The sequence below is a fragment of the Triturus cristatus genome, chromosome 1_1 (genome assembly GCF_964204655.1).
Source record: "Triturus cristatus chromosome 1_1, aTriCri1.1, whole genome shotgun sequence".
Taxonomy (NCBI): domain Eukaryota; kingdom Metazoa; phylum Chordata; class Amphibia; order Caudata; family Salamandridae; genus Triturus; species Triturus cristatus.
In genome coordinates, this window is record NC_140579.1 from 14,608,055 (window position 1) to 14,635,424 (window position 27,370).

General features: G+C 48.8%; 1 protein-coding gene across 4 annotated transcripts in view; it reads right to left on the reverse strand.

Moving 5' to 3' along the window:
* SLC44A4 (solute carrier family 44 member 4) overlaps nucleotides 1–27,370 on the reverse strand; it is a 311,986-nt gene that overhangs the window by 102,813 nt on the left and 181,803 nt on the right. For all 4 annotated transcript variants that reach the window (XM_085632339.1, XM_085632504.1, XM_085632421.1 and 1 more), the window contains exons 3-6: nucleotides 26,140–26,213; nucleotides 21,526–21,604; nucleotides 14,278–14,377; nucleotides 12,067–12,189 (exon numbers count right to left, since the gene is read on the reverse strand). In XM_085632339.1, coding sequence (XP_085488465.1) covers nucleotides 12,067–12,189; nucleotides 14,278–14,377; nucleotides 21,526–21,604; nucleotides 26,140–26,213 — 376 coding nt within the window. The remainder of the gene's footprint in view (nucleotides 1–12,066; nucleotides 12,190–14,277; nucleotides 14,378–21,525; nucleotides 21,605–26,139; nucleotides 26,214–27,370) is intronic.

A 27,370-nucleotide genomic window follows, 5' to 3' on the forward strand; every position in this document is an offset into this window, starting at 1 on the left:
TGGGTATCATCTACACACTAATGATAAAGACCCGAGAGTTACTGACCATCTATCCAAGTGGTTTATGATGGAGTTTGAGAAAAGCTGGGGACAGGCTCGACCCTTGGTGCAGGCTGGTGTCGCTGTAGAAAGAGCTCTGAAGCGGCTCAAGTGATTAAAGGAGAACAAGTTAAGGACTGACCCCTCATATCCACCCGTTATTCCAAGTTGTTAATCAGAGCTAGGCGGGTGACTGTATCAAAGGTAGGCAAGAGATCAAGCAGTACAAGAAGGAAGGAGTTGCCAGGATTGAAGATGTGAAGTGACTCACTGATCTGCAGCAGGGGAGTCTCTGTGCTGTGGCCTTGTTTGAATCCTGATTTGAGAGTATTTAGAAGGCTGTTTGTCTGGGTGCGGAGAGACGATCGTAAGGCTACAGTGCTTTCTATCACCTTCCATGACAAGGCCAAGGTAGAGGCAGGAGGAAAGCCATTCAGAATATTGGAATCAACTTAGTGTTTTTTTTAAAGGGGGAGAAACTTGACTAATTTTTAAAACAGTTGGGAACAATTATTGTTTAAGTGAGGAATTTAACAAGTTGGTCCAGTGAGGTAGTAGTTGTTTGGCAAGTGCTTTTTTGATAGAATCAGTCATTGTGTCAGAGTGGTGGTTAGAAGGTTTACCTTTGATTACCGTGTCTGGTGGCGCTTCCTTACAGTGTGGGTTGTTGTGAGTTAGAGGAAGTGATAGATCAATAGATTTTATTTTCTCATCAAAGACATTTGTGTAGTCTTCACAACTGGATTATGGAACTTTGGTTGTGGCATTGGACGTTTGGCTGAATGACTGTTTAACAAATTCAAATTGGACTTCCGTACGGTTCTTGGAGGCCACAGGGCACATTATCTATCGTTTGTGTAAACAGGGGTTTAAACGTGGTTTGGAATTCATCAGCCCACTCGTAATCAGGTCGTTAATCTCTTCCAGCTGCACTCAGTCTTGTCAGATTGGATGGAGATGGGTATTGTCTCCATTCTTTCTCAAGTTTTTTTATTCTTTTTTAATTCTCAAAGATTTTTGGAGAACACGGGGAGCAAATGTTTGGTCTTTTCATATTGGTCTTTAATGGACCAAATTCCTCGGTCAAAGCCTCGATGCACTCACTATATGCATCTGTAGTGGCAGTGATGTCATGCTGTTATTCTGAAGGGTTGGGAGGGTTCTGGCACACTAATGTTAATTTTTTTTGTGTCACAAAATGATTTCTTCTCTTTTCTTCATTGACCTGAAATGTTGTGGTGGACAAAGATCAACGTGAAAGGAATCAGAATATGGTCCGACCAGTGAACTCGGATGGGTCTCGGGCTGTCAGAAGAGTCTTCATAAAGAGGATTAGATCCAAAATGCATCCTTTGCCGTGCCTGGGTTTCTGACCGCGTGGGACGAGTTCATTGTCATGAAGAGAAGAAGAGAGCACATTGCTTGGCCCAGTGTAGATGGACATGACCAAGTATGACAGTGGTCCCAGAGATTATTAGTTGAGATGTGATGCAGTCCATAGTTCTTCAATGAATCCTCCAGTTTTTCCTGGGACTGATAGATGAGATTCAGTCTGAGACATGAAGCTCAAGTGAAAGACACTGGAAACCATGGGTTTAAAGCTCATCGGTGCTTCTGGATAACTGATCCTCCTTCTTCATTTCTGTTTTTGCAGTCGCATCGGAGAATGGAGTAGGGGTGGTAAGGGAGGTCCAGAATATTGTTTTAGGAATCCACGAGCCAGGTATGTGTCAAAATAGGGCTATTTTTTTCAAACATTACGACTAGATGTAAGACGCCGGGACAGAAAAGGTGAAGCTGTAATTGATGATCCAGGGAGACGATACATTGAATGATAGCTCCTATCTTTAATAAGGGATCGAGATTGAATTTGAAACAAATGGTTTAAATAAAGAACGATTGTGTTTGATTCCTTAAAAAGAGACCTAGACTGAATCCGGTTGTTATAATTGTTAGAAGGGCCAGCCTCAGGGAAGGGCAGAATATGTACCTGACCACCCTGCGCCCCACCTTTTCCGGGAGAAGTAGCCGAGCACTGGCAGGAGACCCCCTCAGGGCTGGGTTTCGTACCTAAGATCGTACACGCTGATTTAGCACCAGGCAACACAGAGACTCCACACCGTAGATTCTGGAGTACGTATGCTTTATCTAGAAATATCAGGATCTTTATGATCCGCAGAGGCGTATGTACAAGTAGAGCAAGGGCTCACAAAGTCTCGGTTGGGGTAGGGGTAGCGGGACAGTCTTAAGATCTGGGTCAATGCGGGAGCGTATCCGGCGCACGGCTCTCAATACTCGAGCCGGGGGATACGAGACGATCTTTGGGGCCCAGCCTGACCAGAATGTCTCTTGAGTGCTACCAAATCTGCAGGGCTCGAGTAAGGGTGTCGGAGGTCGGACAATCTTCCAGGAGCCGCGAGTCGCTCAGCAGGGCTCAGAGTTCTCCAGGGTGCAAGGTGAGCCGCGACCACGTCAGCAGGGCTCGGATGTTTCTAGGCAGAAATCCGTCTCTGCCAGGTGGAGCCGCGACGCTGTCTGCAGGGCTCACCGAGGTTCCAAGAGTTCCGTCGGATTTTGGGAGGATGTTCTTCAGCTGCAACCACGTCAGCAGGGCTCGTTTGGTTCCAGGATTCAACTGCCGAGGGTCCCAGAGCGCCCCTTGTTATAGGGTGACTCCTCTTTGATGTCCGGAGCCCTCACGGGCAGGGGTCTGAGCGCCTGGGGGTCGTTTGTTGGGGGTTCCTGCCACGCGGCCCTTTGATCCTTTCAAAGCGGGGTCGGGAGGGATCCCAGACATGCAGCAGGCGTGGAGCCAGCCCTCAGGGTGGCCGGAGGGGCGATCAAAACTATCTCTTGGGAGGAGGCCAGGTGTGAATGAAACTACCCCTCCCTCTCCTGCTCACCAGGAGCTCTCTCTCCCCCCAGCCGGCATGGCGCGACTAGGCCGGGGTTACGCTTGGGTCGAGGGCGGCCATCTCGGGTGCTGGGCCGGGTCACTGGAGGCCGCGAGGCCGATGGAAGGGGAAGGGTGCCCCGTGTCGGGAAGATGGAGGGGAGGACGTGGGTAGCCCTGTGTTCTGGGTTGGGTAGGCTACGTTAGTCAGGGTCGTGTGGGGTGTAGAGGTTAGTCTGGTGTCGCTACGGGTCTGGAGGGGCCACGCCACGAGGCCGGGTCCAACATGCGTCCCCCCCAGCTGAAGGCCGGAGAGAACTACCCATCCTCTTGGGGGTTCTCTTCGCTGAGGCGGAAGAATCTGGAGAGGCCGTCAGCGTTGGCGTGGTCGGTGCCAGGGGGATGCTCTACTGTGAAGTCCATCCCCTGAAGGGAGATGGACCATCGTAGCAATTTGGGGTACTCTCCCCTCATCTGCATGAGCCACCGTAAAGGTCGATGATCCGTCTGGACTCGGAAGTGGGTTCCGAAGAGGTAGGGTCGCAGTTTCTTTAGAGCCCAGACTACGGCGAACGCCTCGCATTCAATGGTGCTCCATCGTTGCTCTCGGGGCAGTAACCTTCGGCTAATGAAGGCCACGTGCTGATCTAGGCCCTTCTCATTGAGCTGGGATAGGACGGCTCCAATGCCATGCTCGGAAGCATCCATTTGTACCACAAACTCTTTGGAGTAATCTGGGGCTTGGAGCACAGGGGCTGTACACATGGCGAGTTTCAGGGCGTCAAACGCCTCCTGGCAGGCAGGGGTCCACTGCACCTTTTTAGGTTGTCTTTTGGACGTGAGCTCCGTGAGGGGTCCTACGAGGCTGCCGTAACCTTGGATGAACCTCCGGTAGTAACCAGTGAGGCCCAGAAAGGCGCGGACTTCGGTTTGGGTGATTGGTGGTTCCCAGGCCAGGATGGCGTCAATCTTAGGTTGGAGGGGGGCGACCTGCCCGCTGCCGACCTGGTGCCCCAGGTAGACCACCGATCCTTGCCCAATCTGGCATTTGCTGGCTTTCACTGTGAGGCCGGCTTGGCGCAGGGCCCTCAAGACCCTCTGGAGGTGCTGGAGGTGCTCACCCCATTCGGAACTGAATACCGCAATATCGTGCAGATAGGCGGCGCTAAACTCTTCCAGCCCGGCCAGGACTCTATTCACCAGTCTCTGAAAGGTGGCCGGGGCATTTTTCATCCCGAATGGCATCACTTTGAAGCGATAGTGCCCATCCGGGGTGGAGAAGGCGGACCGCTCCTTGGCACCTTCCGTGAGTGCAATTTGCCAGTATCCGCAGGTCAAATCGAAGGTGCTGAGAAAATGAGCAGACCCAAGGCGGTCAATGTGCTCATCTGCGTGGGGGAGAGGGTGAGCGTCGGCTCGGGTGACCGCATTGAGCCCCCGGTAGTCCACGCAGAACCGTAGTTCGGGGGCAACACCAGGGGCAGCTGCTTTCGGGACTAGTACCACTGGGCTGGCCCAAGGACTGTCTGTGGGCTCCATCACCCCTAGAGATAACATCTTCGATACCTCCGCCTGGATGCAGGCCCGGACTCTGTCGGGGACGCGGTAGGCTCGGTGCCGTACCGGTGGGCTGTCTCTGGTGTCCACGTCGTGGACGCACCAGTCGGTGACCTTGGGGACGAGGGAGAACAGGTCGGAGAACTGGCCCAAGAGCCGGCGTCAGTCCTCGTGTTGTTGGGGTGTGAGCGAGGGGGAGAGGATCTAACCCCTCCACGGAGCCGTCCTTTTCTTTGGCCCGCAGGAGGTCAGGAAGAGGCTCCGTTTCCTCTTCTGCCCCGTCGTCTGTGGCCAGGAGCAAGCTCAACTCCGTCCGCACGAAGTGAGGCTTGAGGCGGTTCACGTGGAGGACCCGAAGGGGGTTCCGAGGGGACTGGACGTCCACCACGTATGTCACCTGACTTTTTCGTTCAACCACTTTGAAGGGCCCGGTCCATTTGTCTTGGAGGGCGCACGGCTTCACTGGGGCCATCACCCAGACCTGCTGGCCGGGCTGGAACTCGACCAGCGTGGCATTCTGGTCGTACCAGCGCTTCATTTCTTCCTGGCTCGCCTCGAGGTTGGCCTCGGCCAGCTCTCGGAACTTCAGAGTCTGGTTCCTGAGAGTCAACAGGTACCGGAACACATCCTGCGGGGGGTCCCGGGGTGCCGTCTCCCATCCCTCTTTGACCAGGCTCAGGGGACCTCTGACTGGGTGCCCATACCGCAATTCAAATGGGCTGAACCCCAAGGACTTCGGGGGACTTCCCTGTAGGCGAACAGGAGGTAGGGGAGTAGGACATCCCACTTACGCCGCAGGGGCTCCTCGAGACCGATGATCATTCCCTTCAGAGTCCGGTTAAACCGCTCCACTAGGCCATTGCCTTGGGGATGGTAAGGGGTAGTGAATTTATAAGATACTCCACATTGTTGCCACAGGGATCTCATATATTTTGAGATAAAATTGGTGCCTCGGTCGCTCACGACCTCTCGGGGGAACCCTACCCGGGAGAAGATCCCCATTAAGGCCCGGCCCACCACGGGGGCCGTGACGGTGGGGAGGGGGATGGCCTCCGGGTATCGTGTGGCATGGTCCACTAGGACGAGGATAAAGCGGTGACCCTGGGCGGTCTTGGGATCCAGGGGCCCCACGATGTCAATTCTGAACCGCTCGAAGGGGGTACTGACGACTGGGAAGGGTTGGAGGGGAGCCTTGCGCTTCCCTCCACTTTTACCACTGGCCTGGCACGTGGGGCCAGACTTGCAGTGGGCCTCTACGTGGGCTCGCATTTTTGGCCAATAAAAGTGCGTTACTAGGTGGTGGTAGGTCTTGTCCTGGCCCAAGTGGCCGGCCAGGGGTACATCATGGGCCAAGCCCAGGAGGAAGTCTCGAAAGCGTAGGGGTACCACCAGCACCCGGGCTGACCCTAGCTTGGCAGACCGCTGTTCGCTGTAGAGGAGGTCATTCTCCCAATACAATAAGTGGGTTCCCGTTTGGTCGCCCGCGGCTTGGGCTGCGGCCTGCTGCCGGGGTCCGTCCAGGGAAGGATAGGTCGCTTGTTCTCGGCAGAACTCCTCTCGGGAGGGGCCCCCTTCGTGGTGCCACTGGGCCAACTCAGGCAGATCACCTAACTCCGTGATCTGCGCGTGGTCGGGCTGAACGAGTCCGTCATCGGCGAGGGGCTCTCCTCCTGGGGATAGGGCGTGATGTTCAACAGGGTCGTCTCCAGTCTGGTCAACGGAGGTGGTGCTGGGGGTTTCGTCCTCGACTCCCCCGCGGGGGGGGGTAGTCGGGCCGCCATGGATCGGGTGGTTGCGCACACCCATTCTGGTAGACCCATGATCCCGAGATGGGTCTTGCGCTCGACCTGTCTCCAGGGGGAACTTTCCAGGTCGTTTCCCGGGAGGCAGTCTACAGGTTGTGCGGTTCGGACAGCCACCCGCAATGTTCCGGTTACTCCCCCCCATTCGAATGGTACCAAGGCCACCTTACAAAAACTCTCAGTGTTGTCGGAAGCTATCACAGGGCAAAAGACATTTGGGATGATCTGGTCCGCTTGGACTAAGTGGCTGAGGACACCAGTGATGCTCGCCCCGGTGTCGCGAAGGGCCTCCACCGGGTGGCCGTTAACCTTTACGAGCTGGCGGTACTTCTTGGTGTTTGCGGGTAGGGGTGCCCCGGGAATCATATCTCGATCTCCTAGAGAGACTAGGGCAATGGCTGCAGGTTCCCATCCCTCGGGGTCCTCAAACTCCTCCCCTAGGGTTACGGTGGCCATGTGTCGGGCTGGGGGAGCTGTCGTGGGTTTTTTTTGGGCCATGGGGCACTGAGGGTTGCTGGCGTAATGCCCTAGCCGTTGACAGCGGAAACATGTGATATTCACCCGGGGTCCATGTCTGCCTGGGGTGGCGGTACTGCCTGGCGGAGGAGCTGGGAACCCCGGGGGTGGGTTCCTCGGGGGGCTACGGGGGCCCGGATGGGAACTCCCTCTGTTTCCCTTGATTTCCCCCCCCCCCTCTCTGATGGGGAGGTCCTTGATGGCTGCGGCGGTAGTCTCCTACGGGGTTCCGGGGGACCCGGGTGTTTACCCAGCGATCTGCTTCGACGGCCATTTTCCTCGGGTCTGCGAGCTTGCTGTCGAGCAGGTGCTGGCGTAGTTCTACAAAACAGTTTGTGGACAAGTGTTCCCAGGTAATGAGGTCGGTCAATTCTTCGAAGGTGGTTACCTTGCTGCCCTTGATCCACCCTTCCAGCGCTCGGCTGTAAAAGTTTACGTATTCCACCCAGGTGGTGCCTGGGATCTTTCGGCAGTCCCGGAACCGCTGCCGATACATTTCGGGGTGAGGCCGTATTTCGTGAGGAGGGCCTCCTTCATGTGGCTGTAGGATGTTTGCACAGAGGCCGGTAGGTCGAGGAGGGTGTCCCGTCCTTCGCTCAGGAATCGCCCCCACAACCCGGCCCCCCAGTCCTTCTGTGGGACGCGGTGGGAGGTCATGGCTACCTCGTAGGCTTTGAACCACTGCTGGATGTCATCATTTCGATAGTACTCTTTGACCACATCCTTAGGGATGTGGACTTTCGGTTCCCCCAGGGGTGCGGGTTCTTGGCCCCCCGGGGTTCGAGCTCCTTCGCTCCTTGCTCGGAACTCTATTTCTTTCAAACTACGCTCGTGCTCCAGCTGAAGTTTTTTTTCCTCGTGCTCCCGTTGCAACATCTTTTCTTCTAGCTCTCCTTGTACTCGGAGTTGTTCCACCGCTAGCCTCTTTTCGGCTAGCCTTATATCGCCTTCTATTTTCAGTTTGCCCATTTCCAGTTCATGACTTCGGTCCCTTTCCCTGTCTGTGACGTCTTCCGGGGACCAACCCCCATCCGCTGCGTTGCTTTGTGCCTGGGGGTTATTGCTTGTTCTCGGGAAGTTCCTGAGCTCGTCCGGCCGCTCTGTCTCCTCACCGACTTCGTCCAGTCGGGGAAGGGAGGCTCCGGACTCCACCCAGGCTTTCAGGGCTTGTTCCATGTCTTCCTTGGTGTTCAGACCAGTGGTAGCGATCTTCCGTTGTTTGCAAAATTGTTTCAGCTCCTTGTGTGTGTATTCTTCTAACCGCTGTACACAAAACGTAGCACTCGTGTCGGTTTCAGCGGTGCTCATGGTGGTTTCTTCTGCCGTCTTTGTTCGGTAGTGCGTCAGCCGTTCGCTGTGCGAGCTCTAGATTGTGGGCTCGGATCCCGTCGCTTGCCACCAATGTTAGAAGGGCCAGCCTCAGGGAAGGACAGAATATGTACCTGACCACCCTGCTCCCCACCTTTTCCGAGAGAAGTAGCCGAGCACTGGCAGGAGACCCCCTCAGGGCTGGGTCTCGTACCTAAGATCGTACACGCTGATTTAGCACCCTGCAACACAGAGACACCACACCGTAGATTCTGAAGTACGTATGCTTTATCTAGAAATATCAGGATCTTTATGATCCGCAGAGGCATATGTACAAGTAAAGCAAGGGCTCACAAAGTCTCGGTTGGGGTAGGGGTAGCGGGACAGTCTTAGGATCTGGGTCAATGCGGGAGCGTATCCGGCGCACGGCTCTCAATCCTCGAGCCGGGGGATACGAGACGATCTTTGGGGCCCAGCCAGACCAGAATGTCTCTTGAGTGCGACCAAATCTGCAGGGCTCGAGTAAGGGTGTCGGAGGTCGGACAATCTTCCAGGAGCCGCGAGTCGCTCAGCAGGGCTCAGAGTTCTCCAGGGTGCAAGGTGAGCCGCGACCACGTCAGCAGGGCTCGGATGTTTCTAGGCAATAGTCAGTCTCTGCCAGGTGGAGCCGCGACGCTGTCTGCAGGGCTCACCGAGGTTCCAAGAGTTCCGTCGGATTTTGGGAGGATGTTCTTCAGCCGCGATCACGTCAGCAGGGCTCGTTTCGTTCCAGGATTCAACTGCCGAGGGTCTCAGAGCGCCCCTTGTTATAGGGTGACTCCTCTTTGATGTCTGGAGCCCTCACGGGCAGGGGTCTGAGCGCCTAGGGGTCATTTGTTGGGGGTTCCTGCCACGCGGCCCTTTGATCCTTTCAAAGCGGGGTCGGGAGGGATCCCAGAAACGCAGCAGGCGTGGAGCCAGCCCTCAGGGTGGCCGGAGGGGCGATCAAAACTATCTCTTGGGAGGAGGCCAGGTGTGAATGAAACTACCCCTCCCTCTCCTGCTCACCAGGAGCTCTCTCTCCCCCCAGCCGGCATGGCGCGACTAGGCCGGGGTTGCGCTTGGGTCGAGGGCGGCCATCTGGTGTGCTGGGCCGAGTCACTGGAGGCCGCGAGGCCGATGGAAGGGGAAGGGTGCCCGGTGTCGGGAAGATGGAGGGGAGGACGTGGGTAGCCCCGGGTTCTGGGTCGGGTAGGCTACGTTAGTCAGGGTCGTGTGGGGTGTAGAGGTTAGTCTGGTGTCGCTACGGGTCTGGAGGGGCCACGCCACGAGTCCGGGTCCAACAATAATTATTGAGGAAATAAAGAAAAAGAGGGGATTTGGAAAAAAAAGGAAAAAAAAACACGAGTCCTCCATCCACTAATAGTAAGCTATTATTGTAACATCTTGCTTCTGTTGAAGCACCACATATGACTCCCAGTGTGAGGAGATATCCTTACCGCAGTGCAGTGGCACCAGTGGAATTGATGCCACAATTCTATATACAGTTTAAGGAGAAAAATTATTGTGTCCTGAAGAAGGTGGTCCTATTGGGATTTCTACCACCGAAACGCGTCGACGCCAGTTTTTTTAAGTTAAATTTGGTTTAGCTATTAGTTAGCTATAGACAGGGATTGGAGACTTATGTCTGACACCGTCTATCACGTATCCAAATTAACATATGTATGACACAGTGTCTGTCTCTTAGTGTTCTCCTTTTTAGGCACATGATCGATTCCATGTGGGAATTATTGCGTTTTTATTAGTATTGGTTTTATTTCTGATGTTCTGATGCTTTATATGAACTGATATTTATTTAAAATATATATATATGACATAAATCTGTCTTATGATAAGTGCTTCAAACATGTTAAGTGAAGTGTGGTTTTGAGTAAGTATGGATGTGAACATTTGTGTTGTTTGAAGTTATAACCCTGGTACGTTTTCCAAAAGGTACACATATTTTTATACTCAAAATAGGGCTACCCAGGCTGGAGTTCAACTTGTGTCTGAAATCTCCACAGCATGTTTAACTGCAAAGCAGTCGTAGCGAGGAGCAAGTGGACTTGGATATCGGATGCGTTGGAAGTTCAACCGGCACTTGAATGAGATTCTAAGTTCCTTCTACATGGAAGGACGAAATTAAATGAATGGGCAGTGCTGCGTCCTGGACGGAGGGGATGATTTAGTTGCCTTGAGTTTGGTTTTGAAACTGCCCGGAGCGGGGTTTGAGAATCATAGCTATTCACGGGCGAGTTTGCAAAGACCATCATCATCAGAGAGGTAAAAATGTGCTTGGTTGGTTTGAGGGTCCTAGTAGCTCCTAGGGGAACGGTCTCTGTAAGAAAGGGTGCATCACTTTCTAAATGAAACCTGCAGTCAAGTAACCGATATCTTCGTGTTTATTCCAAGCACTTACTTTTCAGAACCATCTCAGCCACCGCCTTCAAGCTGCTCCTAACTATCCAATTCAAAATATTACATTCCGCCCCGGAACAGTGAAGGGTGGTGACCGAATACCATTCCCTTGACATTATATAATTCCATTTAAGAAGATACCACAGTCTCCCCAGGGAAATTCTTCAGAATATGAGAAAAGGGGGTGGAGATATGTAAACCTCAGGGATGAGTTTCTGAACAGGAATAGTAACCAGTGTTAAAAGAAGACTTGACATTCGAGCAAAAAAGCAGGTCATCGGTGGGAATTCTAAGGTAGGTTTGGTCAAAAAGTTAGGAAGGAGGTGTTTACAATCTAAGTGGAGGGAACATGGCGGAAAGGGCAGGGCTGGAGGGAGCAGGGGCAATGACAAAATGGCGGAATCAAGCAGGATTGACAAGGGTTATTGGTGGCGGTGGAAAAGGGAAATAGCGGGGAGAACATTGCAAAATCACTCCATTTTATCACCTCAATGTATGAGAAAGACGTCTGCAACGGGGGGGTTTGTGATTCTAAAGGAGGGCATGGATGATGGACCAACTGTAGTGGGGTGAAGGCATACAAGGATTTTAGGATAAGTGTTGAGGAGACAGAGGGCAATTGGTAATATTGACTGGTAGGTGGAAAAACAATCAAGATGGGTAAAGTTTAGAGAGACAACTGAGGATGCGAACCAGTATTAGTGGGACAAAGGAGTGCACAAATTGTTGGGTAGCTGTTGAGGGAAAGTGTTAACATTGATTTAGTAGGGGGGAAAAGAATCAAGCTTGCGATCATTCAGGGGTGACAACTGAGGATGTGGAGGCCTTTTAGGGAAGTTAGCGGTAGAGGAAAGAGACATTGGGATTGAAGGATGCAGTTTCAGACCTAGAAATAATTGATCTAACAAGGCTTGTGGAACATCATTAGATTGAAACGTGATTTTGCTATTGTTAAGATTGGAAAAAGAGGTGGGACCATTAAACTGAGGTGATGTTGAGACCTTATGTTTTAGACAATAGCTGATGTCATACCCGGACCACGTCATGGGCAGCGGTGCCATATCTCCACACTGGTCAGGTCTCAATGCTCTCTGCTTCTGGGCAAGCTTGCAGAACTGTAGCAATATCATTGGGTCATCTGTTTACTAGAACAACAGCCATATTGCCACCTTACCTGATTGCATGGTCATTGTGTTTTTCCATGTGGGATGATGGTTCAGTGTTGAGTGGATTTCCAATGGATCTAATGCCCCGTCCTAGGAGCTCGCTATACAGCATCTTGTTTTAACAGCCCTCCTGGAGTCACTCACTCACTCACATCCAAGACCCACATCTGGTACCTTGATACATACTTTTCTCCAAAGATGGACGCCATACAGCCAATGGTGAAGCACAGTGAATGATGCAACAGTGCACAGCAATGACAGAGCACAACCAATGTAGAATCACTTCCATGCTGAGAGAGCTGCTAAGATGCTAAGATTAGGGAAGTAGATACAGTTTCATTGCTCTTACCAGAGAAGTGTTTTGGAGATTGAAACTAGGCAGGCAAAACTGCTGATTAAACGCCTCCCTGGGCGGCCTGGGGTCCAACTCCAAAACCCAGGAGTATGCCGTGGGGCACGTCTTCACACAGACCTGCAAGACAGAAAGCCATACAGCCTAGTGAGATAAAACAGTGTCCAGGAGTCAAGAGCCGCACCAATCCAGTGAGGTGCATCACGCAACATCAACTTATTTTGAGCAGCTTAAGGAACTCAAGTCTTGTGAGGTGCTGAAGATGAACAGATTGATGCGAAACCAAAGGTGCAAGGAAAACAGACATATGAGGAGCTCTATGGCACACAGACCTGAAAGGGCAAAATGCACAGAGACCTGTGAAGGGCTGGAGAGAACACAGACCTGTGAGGGGCCCATGGGAAAAGAGATGCGTGAAGAGCCCAAGGAAGACAAACCTGTGTGAGACCCAGGGGACACAGATAACACAGATCCAATGAGAGCCCCAAGGGAAAGCCGACCTGTGGGTTGGTAGGGTTTGACTGTAAAGTGCCAGAGACTAGTGAGGTACAGAATACAAATAGACCTATAAGGGATCCATATAACACAGACATATGAGGGACCAAAGACGAAAAATAGGTCCAAGGATGTGACATACCTGTGAAGGGCCCAAGGGAACACAGACCTAGGATGGGCACATTAGAACATAGACATGTGACTGACCAAAACACTAGTGACATGCCAAAAATAAACATCTCTGTGAGGAACCAGGGGCACGCAGGCCCATGACGGGCCCACAGAAACATCGGCATGTGTGATACCCAAGCGAGCACAAACATGTAATGAACCCAAGGAACACAGACCTCCTGGGGATTTAAAGGAAAACAGACCTGTGATGGAAGGAGGAAGGAGAGGGCATAACCGCTGGCACGCCAGTATATAGGAGTGATGGTGAATCTATACGTGACCATCGGCAATCGTGGGATATATAAGTGGCTGTTGGCATCATGAGATTATGCCATAAATGTAGGGCTGTTTATGCTGTGGGGTCTAAAATAGACAAACTAAAGTCAAGGATTTGTCATGTTTAGAATTGTCCAGATGTCTGGACAGTAAGCGCATGAGTTGTAAATAAGCCTGGAGCATGTTTAACACAACAGTTGGACCTAGACCCTGCAGCACGGTGGACACCCTTGAGCTGTCCAGAATTCACATTTCTAATTGTCATATGTGTTGGTTATCGAAGTCTGAGATAAACATTCCAGGAGAGATGTGAACAGTTCTTCATCTAGATTGAGGCCCAGTCTTGTGGTGTTAAGTCGAATAATCCATGGACTCTTTGTATTCCATTAAACTCATTCTTTGTTCACTCCCTGTCTTGCTATACAGTCATGTTACATTCCATTAAAGAAAATGTTTCTGCATCTTGAATATAAGTGTTGTTGTGACCAGAACAGGACTGAAGGAGCACAGATCTGAGTGGCTGCGACTATGGTCTAAGGTAGTGATTCTTAACCTGTTGTCCGGAGGCCCCTGGGGGTCCGCAAAGTCTTCAAGGGGTTTACGACTGGTTAGAAAATTAAATAATATCAACAGATTAATAATGAGTATATACATATAGAAGCAACATGTAAAATCAAAAAATTTAACACGTTCTGTAAACGTGAAGGAATTTGAAATTGGAGGCTAAAACTTAAGTTAGCATTCTCAGACTGATTTGTGGGAGCAGTGTAAATGCATTAAACACAATACAATATGGACGATGAGTGGCCTGAATTGAATTTAAAAAAGCTCCACCTTTCCAATAATTTTTCTTTTATATTTGCTTGTGAATAAAATAAATATGCCCTCATTTTTGTATTTGTCTGATGAATGCTTGCTTATGTATTGTTTTGAGGTTCAAATATTCAAATCATAAATCAACCATTAATGCTTACTGGGGGCCCCGCCTTCCAATAATGACTCAGTGGGGGGCCCCGTATTCCAATAATGACTCAGTGTGGCTCTATTGGTTTCAGTAATGATCAAGTGGGGGTCATCTGTAGTCAAAAGGTTAAGAACTGCCGGTCTAAGGGAACAGAGGCTTGAAATGACCCAAAAAGCAGTAAGAGTGGGACTTTAGAGAAATGGAAACATGAGAGGCTCCCACGGGCAGTCTGATGGTCTTTTCAGCGCTGAATATGAGAAAACAGAATAGAGAGGCACTCAAGGACACAGTCGGCCGCCTACCTGCGTGGTCGGACACTGCATCCCATTCATAGCGGCGGCCATGATGTTTGTTCCCAGAACACACTTCAGGAGGTCATAGTAAAGCACAAAGGGCTTGTCCCTGTATAAAAAAAATAACAATGAACAAATAAAGTGAAACCACACAAAACTGACAAAAAGAGGGTCTGGCCCCTCTCCCTAGCCAAGCCATTCACTCATGGCGATCATAAACCACGGCAAGTGCCCCTCCAACGGAGGCAATCATTTACTGAAGACAAAACCAAGGGAGTAAAGACCGCTCCCTCTGACCAACCAATCACGAAAACTAGAAATTAAAAAAAGCTCATAAAGCGCCCTTCCAGCTTAACCAACTAACTATGGAAGAAAAAGACCAAGCTAATCACTCATAGGACCAAAGCAGTCTGGCGATAGCCCCTCCACACTACACAAAGGGCGGGCCGTCCAGGGCGGGCCGTCTGAGGCCGTCAGAGAACGGAAGAGACCGGACCGGGCCCTCTCCATAACAACGAGGTACTTCCAGAACCTAACAGTTCACTAATCCAGCACATCGTTTGAGAGCTCTAAGTAGCCTGGTGTAAATTCTGTTTACCAAATTTTGTTGCCGACTAATTGTTCCGCCCGATTGTGGAGATGGTTCTTACGAGAGGGTCTAAAGATAAAGTAAAGGGAGGTGGGGGAAAACGTTTAGGTCCTATGGATGACTTTATTACCAAGGCGAACAATTTTATTGACCAAAGCATCACCCTAATAGAAGGTAGGGTCTCTTTAGATCTAGCCCTGGCAAAGCGGTCATCCATGGGAAACTTGAAGAATGCAAAAACCCCCGAGACCCGCCAAATCGAGGGCTGTGGCCCCACTCCCACAGGTAGGAGAAGTCTACCAAATAATGTAGATCTATCAGCTTCACAATTATCCGATTTTCAATTTAAGTCTTGATCTAGAAAAATCCCCAGTACTAATCCCCGAAATAACCCCGGATGAAATAAGAATTACTAGAGGGAAAAGGGAGGGGGCAATTAGGAAAAGAAGAACAAAACCTAATAAATCGATCCCACATGATTCTAGTACTCTAGACGAACCAAAACCTTTAACACCCACATCTGACAATCCCCATTCTGGTAAATCAGTTATTAATCAGCTTACGCATGAAAATTTAGATTCGCTTAGCGTACTTAACTCGATTTCTTCTTCACCTATTTACTCGCAAAGAGACAATTTAAACCCTGTGTCAATAGCCAACATAGCAGACCTTCTAAAAATGACCATTACCCCACTCGAATTAAGGTTGTCTCGGATGGAACAACAACTACAGCTTCTTATAGACATTATGAAACCAAAACAAGTAATAGGGGGGGGGGGGGGACAAAAAAAAGAGAAAAGAATCAAACCTCCCCTTCAAAAGGTGTCATATACGCAAAAAAAAACCTCTAAAAACGCCCCTTCTGATTCTACATCCAAATTACCACCTCCCGAAACAACCATCATAGAGAGATTAGAAGATCCTATTGCTAACTCCAACACTTATCCTTCTCAGAATAATGTTTTGGGAGCAGCAACGCCAGGGCCAAAACACCTCCCTCTCAAGGGAAAAAAGACGCTCCAACAAAACATACAGGTCCCTAACCAAGTAACAACTGATCACACCATGGCTGACACGAGGGGCTGCAAAAAAAGGTTGGCAGTTGACCTACCTCCAGAAGCAAGCCCCTACGTGGTAGTTATGGTAGGAGTTCCCGAGCTAGAAGACCACGTTGTGGAAACTACCTGGTCACTGAAAAATAAGGTGCAGTTTTGGTTAAATAACAACTGTCCCATTACTGAACCCGGGTCATCTAGGATCCTGATGGTCCGTAGAACCCCGTGGGTGGGAAATAGTAGGAAATCAATTCCGGGTGACTGTATTTTGATTTCCTTTGACCACCCATGGGTGGTGGACCACATATGTTCTTGGGAGCGTCCAAATACCCATGGCGAAATAGGCATTAGGCGTCTCTCCTTTTTTTACCCCTCCAGGTTGCCTAGGGAGGCTCAATTCACCAATGCTCCTTATTGGGAAACTATAGCCCCAGTCCACGATAATTACTTCAATCGTTGGAACACAGTGGGCCCTCGTTTCCACGAGCATGGTGGTTATAGGCCAAATTCAGGCCCACAATTTCGGGGAAGAGGAAATGACGACTGGGGCTTCCATCAATTGCGGACGTTAAATAGAGAGCCAACCAAAAGGGAAACCTGGTTTGGGATTCCCACGGACAGCAGATTTAGTGTTCTTGAAATGGTCGATTGACCACCAATCAATTCCAAATCCATCGATCATAGCTCTTCTCAATTAACATCTAATTCCACAATGGATCGTTCAATCAAAGAAACAGTGCATAATACAGATCTGCATTCCTTATCCATTTTTTTCTGGAATATAGCAGGGCTCCGCTCAAAAATCGAAGACGGTTCACTGATACATTTTCTGGAAGGGGGGAAAATCATATGTCTCCAGGAGACTTGGTCCCTGACAGAGCTTCACCTCCCTGGCTATAAAACGTATTTTACGCCAGCGTTGGGGGGTGGCTCTGGAAGACCCAAGGGAGGGTTGACTATATATATTGCCAACACAATTAATGATCTTAAAACATCTTTGGTGCTGTCTGATCCAAATTTCCAACTATTAAAGCTCCTCTTTAATAAATTTGAGCCTATTCTTTTGCTCAATGTTTATAATAATCTTGACGAGGAACAATTCCTGTCTCTCATCAATTTAATTAAGGAGAAATTGGGACATAACTCTCTACTTGGTAAGGGGCCAGTCCACTTCATATGTGGAGGAGACTTAAATATCCACCCATGCCCTCACGTCGGGAAAAATAGATGTGGAATTGTGGATGAAGAGAACGCTCCTATTATGCACTTTAATCATAGTAAAGCGGGGATTGCAATGAACAATATGCTGGTTGATTTAGAACTGGAAATAGTAAATGAACTAATTCCAGACTCTAATCTTTTACAACCAACGTATGTGGGTAGGGGCTTCAGTACGACAGTGGATTATATTCTTCTCTCCCCAGGCTTATTACCTCGAGTAAGATCCTGTGAGGTACTGTTAAACACTTTTAGTGACCACTCCGCTCTTAGACTAGAAATCCAACAATTGAAGGGACAATCGGAAATTAGTGTAATCGCCTCAATGCTCGCTCAAAATAAATTGGAGTTGGGCAGGACAAATGGTTATACAGTAAAGTGGGAGACGCTGGATCCGGAGATAATCACGGCGAAATTGGTAACGGAGTCGTATTTAAATATAACCAATTGCCTCGATCCAATGTTGCCTGAAGAAGCTGTTTTAACCAACTTCCTACTAATACTGGAAAAGATTAAGGAACTTCTTACATTAACATCCAGGAGGTCACCCTCGATTAAAAAAGGTTGGTTTAATCATTCTTGTACCATGGCCCTGTCCAACTTAAAAAAGGAACTAAAAAAAACAGTGAGAGATTCAGAAACGATTCAATTGCTGAGGCGTCAATATGTCTCCGTACGAAAGCAAAGAATCACTGAATTAAAAATGAAATTGTGGGATGATTTACACTCTAGCGCTGTATCTAAGGATAGATTGGCTTTTTGGCGTACTGTCAAAACTCCATATCTCTTGGGCACAGACACTCCTAAGATAGAAGTGGCTATCGATGAGGCTACGTGGGTGGCACATTTTGCGAAAATTTTTAAAAACCCAGTAAATACCAGCAAAAGACTAGAACACAGTCTCCCAAACGTCAACTTCCCCATCTTCCTAACTTTTGATATCACTGAAGTTCTAGCGGCCCTGAATGCTAGCAAAAGCGGGAAAGCTCCAGGCCCCGATGGGGTCCCAGTAGACTTGTTTAAATTTAACCCGGATCTCTGGACCCCCATTTTAACTAGAGTATGCATAGCAGTGGCAAAAGTGGGACTCTTGGACTCTTGGACAAAGTCTATCATGGTCCCAATTTTCAAAAAAGGTGACCGCCAAGATGTCAATTGTTATCGTCCCATTTCCCTTTTAGATTCGCTAGGCAAAGTGGTCGGTAGAATCGTTCTTGAACGACTCCAGCAGTGGGCAGAGGAGGGAAACATTATTTCAGACCTTCAATTCGGATTTCGGAAGGGGTTTGGAACGGTAGAGCAGGCCCTGAACCTTAGTCTGATTCTGGGAAAATACTGCCAAGGAAAAAAAGAAACTGTGTATATGGTCTACGTAGATTTATCTGCCGCTTTCGACTGTGTCTCACACACGAAACTTCGGAATATCTTGTTACTCATGGGAGTGGATTCATCTCTCGTAGATTTTATGAGAGAATTATATTCGGGCGCCACCGCTAGGGTGCGTTTTGGCACAAAGGGTGAATTGACTGCGCCGTTCGGAGTGGAGCGAGGCGTCAGGCAGGGATGTGTCCTCGCCCCCTTCCTCTTCTCCCTGTACACAAATGGCCTGGAGGCGGAGATGTTGAGGGGGGCTCTGGACCTACCCCGGGTCAAACGGCGATTGATACCCGCCTTGCTCTACGCCGACGACGCGGTCATTCTGGCCCACACCCCACGCGAACTGCAAAAATCCCTAAACAGATATGTTGAGTTTATGGGTAGCCTGGATTTACAAGTTAACGTGAAAAAAACATTTGTCATGGTAGCCGGGCGAGCCAAAAAGTGTGTAAAGAATATTTTTCTTAAAGAGCAAAAACTTGAGGTGACTGCGAAGTATTGCTATTTGGGGATAATGATTGACGATAGGCTCAACTGGAGAGCAGCAGTGGAGGCCAGATGTCATTTGTTTAAAAGAGCAACAATGTCCCTGATAAGTTTTGCACAGAGGCTAGGGAAAAGGCCTCCAGTGGAGCTGTTAAAAATGTACGTAGCTAAATGCCAGGCAATTGCCCTTTATGGAGCAGGCCTGTGGGGATCCGCAGAAATCAGCACCATTCAGGTTGCCGAAAATAACTTTTTAAGATTTCTTTTAGCAGCACCAACGAGCTCCTCAGTATATGCCCTTCATCTGGAGCTTGGTATTCCCTACCTCGAGGACCTGATAAGAATTCAACCGCTATTGCTCTGGCGTCGTATCTGGTCTTCCGAGAACAATGTGTTTTCACAAGAAATTCTGATGGACTCAATGGCCATAGACCACTCTGTAACAATTCAATGGTTGTGCTATGTAAAACATTTTTTGAAGGATTTAGGTTTGGAGATCTATTACACAGATCCAAAAAAAATTAACGAATTGTCAAAGAAAGGACTTAAAAAACTGGCTTTAACGCATCTGGAGTCCTTGAGGCTGACTTCCGTGGCATCGAAACCCTCGGTTGTTCATGCTAATTTAATTCAGACCACTTACTCCATTCAACCTTATTTGACAATACAGATTAGCACTTATCACAGAATGTTGTTAACAAGATTTAGACTTGACTCCTTTTTTAGGCTAGTATCCTTCCCCAAGAGAAACAGCTGGGAGAAGGTTTCCACTCCTTGTCCGTGTGATGAAGTGTCAACTCAGTCAAATTTACACACCATCTTGTTTTGTAAATTTCATCATCCACATAAGAGGGTCTGGTTGCTACCTATATTAAAGAGTTGGGGATTAAGACAGTGTCGACCTGCGATGCTCCGCCTTCAAAGTCTAGATTCCGAATTGACCTGTTATCTTGTCCTTAACTTTCTAAAATGTATTCTGAAACATAGGAATAATTTGTAAGCAGTGGTTTGATCCCAGTATCTGTAGATGAAGTGAATCTTTGTAAATTCTCGGTTTTAACTATATGAGCTGATAATTGATTAGTTTTAATTTTCATCACTCTCTATTTTATGTGCGATGTCTTATTTGTAACTGCTCTTTTATGGTTTTTTAAAATTGTAAAAACCGAATAAAGAATTTAATAATAACTACACAATCATTCACGGAAGGCAGAGACCAAGAGCGCGTGGAGAGTGACTACCAAGCATCTAGTTATGATAAGGCCCAGAGCAAGAAAGTAGGAAAAACATCTGTCCAGCAAGTTACACTTGAGATGTTGGGGACCGAGAGGGCATGGCTATCACACTCATCCTCCAAGTGTACAATCCCTCCTCGGAGCGAGAGAGCACTCCTCCAACCTGGGCACTCACTCAAAAGCAGACACAAGAATACAGACAGCCTCCTTCAATGCTGCCAGATAACACACAAGACTGAACCCTAGGGTTTGGTGATAGCGGACTCTCGGTTGACACCACTTTAGAAACAAGTGTTAGTGGATACCAATTTTCCTAGGTCCGCAATCCATCAACTACTACTGTGAGATCTCTCGGATTAAATGTTGCAATAATGATTTGTGACAGAATCCCACTCACAGGCAATGTGAATCCAGGAATACCCTTAAAACCAGCAAGCAGCGTTACTCGCACCTGAAAGACACGCACCAGGCATGAGCTTACAGTTAGAAGTGTCACCTTGTAGCACTCATAGACGGTGGCACTATTAATGCCTTTTTCACACTTCAGATGAGCTGGACATCAATATGATTACAGTTTTATTGCATAGAGGATCAACTAGATCCAGGCAGTATCCTCAGCCTGCGTCCTCACTCTCTGCATGCTCCGTAGTCTTCAAGTGGTTCCCAGCCAGCACCAGAGACATCGTCACCCAGACCCTTATCAGCAGCCACCTGGACTACAGCAAAACACTCTAGATAGGAATCACCTTGCACGTGATGGAGATTACTGACCATACAGAATTCAGGGGCTAGGCTCGCCCTCAATCTCCCCAAACAGACTAACATCACCCCATACCTCAGGAAACTCCACTGGCTCCAAGTCCATAAAAGGTGCCAATTCAAGATGTCGACTCATGCCTACAGGGCCCTGTATATCAGGGACCAGCCTACATCAAACACTGTTTGAACTTCTACCAGACACCTGCGCTCTGCCTCCCTCTCCCAGACCCCACCCCCGCTTCTGCTGAAGAAAGAGCGGTGAAAGCCACTAAGACTGGAACAGCATCCCCCTCCACCTCTGGACCTTACCCTCCCAGCAGGAATTCAGAAAGGATCTAAACACCTGGCTGTTCAGCTGATTCCACCCAGCAGCAGAAACCCCTAGCGCCTGGACACCCTCGCGGGTGATAGCAGCGCTCTACAAATCCCATTTGATTGATTAATTGATTGATAGAAGGATAAATTAGTTGCTTTAGGGACAGAAACCACAGAAGGATGTGAGAAGAGATTCCAAACGAGGATTAACAAGACTACTTACGCATTTTCTCCGATCCCACAGTACATCCCGGTGGAGTTTCTGGGGTAGATGACCTGGCGTGGATCTCCATAGACCCAAGCTGTGGGAAGAAACGAGCACGACAAGGCCCAGGTGAGAAATATAAAGGATGATGCTCTTACAACACATACCAGAGAGGTTCATAAGTCAACAGTCTTCAAAGAAAGGGCAGAGATTGGACCTTTATGACATGAGGTCACCAGAAAAAGTTATAATACTTTAACTCCTCTTTCACACACAACTGACAAAAGGGCAGCCATTTTGACCAAAGTATCTGAACTACTACAGGTGTACAGATGCCAAGATAAACAAGAAGAGATGCCAAACGTGGGTTTACAGTGTGGCACCGAGACAGAACCAGGGATCGGTGAAGCCAAGAACTGTTTATTAAAAGGGGCTAGTCGTGATTTGTTATCTTAATCAATGCCAGTCCTACTCAAACCCATAAAACTGGGCCAAGTTGCATCTGACTTTGAGCATAGGACTGTTAAAATGCATTCTAGAACTGTGCCAAGAACATCTCCATGCTGTCTGTACAGATTTATGACCAAAGTTGAAGCTGGATATAGAATTGTAAAAGACACACAGATGATGGACGGAATGCAGAGCAAATCAAACATTCATCCACAGTCAATAGATCTGGGTTAAATCCATTGTTCTTTTGCTCACTATGTCACCCCAGTTTAGACTCAGCCATATGCAAATCAGTCTTGACCATGTGCCTCATGGGAACAGTCCAGACCGAACTGCCATGCCAGGTCCTCCCTGGATCGGAAACAAGCATCCTGGGACCGGTTTTGGGGCATCAGCGCTCATCAGCCAGGCTAGCCTGAATCCAGTGGCACAGTGAGCCCAGGACCCACGTCTGGGAATACCCATCGCACTTAGTGCGAGAAAGCAAAAGACACACAGCTGATGGACGGAAAGCAGAGCAAATCAAACATTCACCTTAGTCCCATGCCCTCCATGCCACTGGAGTCAAGCTATCCTGGCTGATGAGGGGTGAAATCCTGAAACCGGTCCTAGGATGCTCGTTTCCAGTCCAGGGAGTTCCTGGCCTGGCCATTCCGGCTGGACGGTTCCCATTAGACGCAGGGTCAAGAATGATTTGCATATGGCTGGCCTCCTTGGGGCACCATGAGGAAGAAAGTCTGCACACAGAATCCACAACAGGGCATCATAGGGTTCTCCATGCTGGACAAAATTATTATTAAATGATTAGATCATTCTTTTCTTTTTTTATGCAGCTGCACCAAGTTTTATATTTTTTTATTTCTTATTATAACATCCCAAACCCACTCGAGGAATCAATTGCGGTTATTTTCCTTGGGAGAGCCCTAGAGCTCTCTTGTGCGCAGCACCTCTCTCTTAGTGCTGTGCCGGAGTGGACAGAATGTCTCGCTGCTCTCAAAGGGTGGGAGTATCGTCCATTTGGCTCCTGCGAGAAGCACGGATGGGCAGGGAGGGAATTGTCCGGCATGACCCCCCCTCACAGAGAAAAGCATGGAGGGCGAACAAGGCACCTAGCCTCGTGGAGAAGTGTGGCTCAATGGTTAGAGCGGCAGACCCTGATGCAGAGGTCTGGCCCGGGACCAGGGTTCAATTCCCCGCCTCGGCGGGTCTTGGGCTCAAAAATTCCACGGACCTGATAATTCTCGCCTCGGTGCTATTCCAATCATGGAGTCCCACTCTGCAACTCTGGACAATAGCTTGCTTAATCTCCACAACGGCCCCCACAACGCTAAGGATGCCTGGCCTCCACCTTGGGGGTGCCCAGGAGTGGACGCCTCACAGGGAAAGCCAGGATGGGTTCCACAGCGGTATTTGTACAAGCGCCTTGAGACCCTTGCGGGTGAGTAGTGCGCTATACAAGTATCAATTTACAATTTACTTCCCGCTGTCCAAGGCAGGTGGGGGTCCGCTGAGGCTCCTTGATGGTATCAAATCCCAGCAGATAAGGTCCCCGGGTGAATGAGCCTCTAGGGGAGAAAGCCCATCCATGCCCTCTCTCCAAGTAGAAATGAGAAATGGGTTGGTGTGGTTTCCTCCTCTCTGTTCCCCCAGGCCTTAGCCCTAAAAGGCGACGGAGCCCACACGCTCCGTTTCTTGTGTTTTCTTCTAGACAACAGGCAATATTTAAAATTGCACAACTCTGGCACCAGTGGGATGATTGTCTTCACCCTGGGCTCATTGTGCTTCTGGTCACCAGGCCAAGCCACTAGAGTCATTTTCACCAGGTGTATTTTGCAGGGAGCTGGGTTTTCTGACTCCTTGGCCAGCCTTCTCCTCTGCCTGGATCCTATTGCTCTATTCTTGGTGGTGGTGGCATCATGTCAGCCACCTCTGCAACCAGCCAGCAGAACACCTTGCCACTCTCCCCATGCCTCAGAGCCTCGAGGCTCTTTGAAGGGCACCTGGAGTGTCAGTGGAGTCCACGTTCTTCCCCAAGATGGTCCTCAGGGGCATATGAGTGGCAGTGCCATTGGCACTGGAGAGATTTTTCTTAGTCCTTGGGGTGAGTTGCAGTCAAAGTCCTTCGTCCATCCACACAGAATATCGGGTGGCATCTCCTTCTACGTGGGCATCCTTCCACTCTCATTGACTCCCAGGTCCAGGGTTTTCTAAACTGCCTGTCTCTTGTGCAGGGTTTTTAGGTGCATGTGGAAAGTTTTACATGTCAGGCACCCCTGGCCAATCGTAAGATAAAATATCATCCCGCAACCCCTGTCCCAACGCTCTTGCTCAGCTTTCTAGAACAATCCAACACGGTGAATTGTGTTTTTTCTGGAAAGAGCTCTTCTGAGGGCCTCAGCTCCGTTCCTAGTTGAAATCACTGCTTGATCCCTTCACACGTAAATGTTCAAAGGTGAGCCCCTACTATGTTGGGTGCAAAGGTCTGGACCTCCCCTTTGTTCTAGTGGACCTGGGTTGTCCCAACCCAGGTGCAGTGTGACAAGCCAATTGTCAGATGCTAATTTTCTCCTCACCTCTTCTTTTTTCAGGAGCTACGTCAATCACTATAAATTACTGATTTTGAACAGGAATGCCTTTGTTCTCTCCGACTGGGAGCAGAGTAATTAACTTGGCCCAGTAGGAAGGGGACAAAGCCTGGAATCTGATTATCAGCTGAGTCAGAGAACAATTATTGAAATCCCATTAGATAAAGATGTTGGGGAATGGAGACTGCAGATTCAAACTCATGATGCATGTTTCCTCCCAAATTGGTACATTGTGGTACCCAGAGAAGCGGCTAGGATACACTCATGATCAGACTGCGGGCTGACGGCATAGGATGCGTTTTTAAGGAAGAAGTTTAACAGACTCTTAGCACAACCTCAATGAGTGTGACCAGGCAGACGGCACTGGGTGGGTTTTCATACGGAGAATTTCAAATTAAGAAATCGCAATGGCATTTTATGTACCCTCAATAACTAGGACAAGGGCAACCCAAGGAGCCCTACGGAAGAGTGAGGAGGCCGTAGGGGATCTTGATTCAAATGATACTAAAACTAGGGTGCCTCCTTTCAACCTGTCCTGAGGACGACCCCAAAAGATGAGCAAATACGTTTATTTTATAGGTCAAAATGTCGATGGAATATGAGAAATAGCTTGCACTAAATAAATATGTTGGAGACAAATTGAGGAAACTCTTGTTTGACCTGTCCAACTGAAATGTATTGTGCAATTGTGAAGCCAGGCCAAGAAAAATGAAGATGAATTCATTATAAAAATGTTTCCTTCATTGTCCACACGCGCTCACATACTGCACGAGCACCTCACTCTTTCACTGCGCACCAAGCTATGAGTTATGTAGTCACTGAAGTGATGTTAGCGATTGCAAGACAAGATACACGCCCCCCTTTTTAAAATAATCTTTGATAATTTTCAGTGTGAACTTAGATGGTTTATTACAATTGATGTGTTCCACAGAGGATTAATGTGCGACATCTGAATGAGTGCATAAAATATCGACAGAACCAAACATTTGTCTGCACTGTAATTAGACCAGGTTCTGAGGAATACAGCTTATCCCCAATGATTGTAATGTGTCCTACCTCAAGTCAGTAGCAATCCCTGCAGTGTCCCTTCAGAGACAGATTACATGTGCACAGATATCAGCTACGTATGATGGTAGTCTCACGTGCACTGCCCACACACATGCGCACATGTTGATGTGTAACCACCCTTGGTGCGCATCATCCACCTTTCTTAAAAGGTGCACAATGGCTGTTCATGCTCTCAATCCAATGACTATGAATTTACCATAAGTGAGACTTTGGTAGTGAGACCAAAAGGGTCCAATCACCGGGTAGTCAAAACAAACAATATTGGTGGGCTAACTTGCTACACCCGCTAAGACTATCTGCATACAGAACAGTTGGTCAGAAAGTGCCATATCTGTACTGGACACCGAGGCAACTGGCATAAACTTTGTCTAGCAGGATCTCAGATGAGCATTCCAGGGCTCCAGAGAACCACTCATTCCCATCTTGGCCCGCATGAGATGGCACACTGATGGAAGTCATTTTAGATTACTCAAAAGTTTCCTACGGGTCAGGTTGAGTCCTAGACACACACACACGTCAGAAACCTTACCCACAATCCCCACCACAATATATCCGGTGATGAAGGCCATGAAGAGGATACAACAGATGATGTCCGTGCAGCTCCTGTTGAAGACATAAGATATGCATATGTTAGTCTCACTCTACCTTGAATCCTCATTCAACACGAGTGCTGTTTATGCCAGGCATGTCCTGCCCCGGTGTATGGCCTATATTGGGGCTCACTTTCTGTTTTGCGTGAATGCCTTGGAGGCATGGTTGTGGGCGATGTATCAGCAGCAAGGAACATATGAATCACCTCTAGCTATGAAAGCAGGAACCCTGTGGTATAAGCAGGTTATTATTATCTAGTAAAGTCTTGCATATGTCCCCATTGTACAGTACATGAGCTTAGTCCTGCATATACAGTCCGCTAAACCAGGGTATAAGCCATGGAGGTGTACACGCAACTGTTTACTATCAAGCCCTCTTCTACCACTTCTACCTTCCAATTTCCTCCCGTCCATCTCTTCGGATCTAACAGTGTTGTGTGTTTGCTGCTCGGCCCATTGTAGTTTTCCATATGTTAGCCTAACTGTGGACGCTGTAGGCAACATTTTCCTTTGTACATGTTACTATAAACGCGCTGCTTTTGTGCCACATTGTAACCTAACAAGGAACCTGCATATGTTTTCACGTTCTGTTCTTTTCCTGTGACTTAGTCTGAACACCATAGAAAAGGTCAAACAACAATCTTGCTCGTTATTGTTCCTGGCCAGGCACTGGCACTTAGACATAACACAGAACTCAGCTGTTGTTTATCCGCACACATGTCCTATCATATAGAGGAGTCCATAAGCCAAATACACACACAGGGCAAGAGAGTTCTGAGACAAGCAGGACGGAAAAAGGTTGGCTATGTGTGAGGCAGTGTTCACTAAGTGGTGGGAGGAAAAAAGGGAATTCCTTCTTTCGGAATGTGGCTTATTGGCGAGTGCACCCTTCTTCATTAGCCTCTGCACTTTGGCAGGTTGTTGAGTGTATCGGAGAGCAACCGCCCCATCTTCCAGTTGGGGTACCTTCTATCCTGTTGGGAAGCATTGTTCGGTTTTACAAACCCCCTTTTTACACATTATGCACACTGCCCTCATCCCAATTTGGTATTAGTACCGCCGGCAACCACACATCCCAAGATGGCCGCCACATTCTCCGGTACTTTGTCTATGGCTTCCCTGGGTACACGCACGCAACGCAAGGTCACTTGACTCTGCACGCCTCCTCTG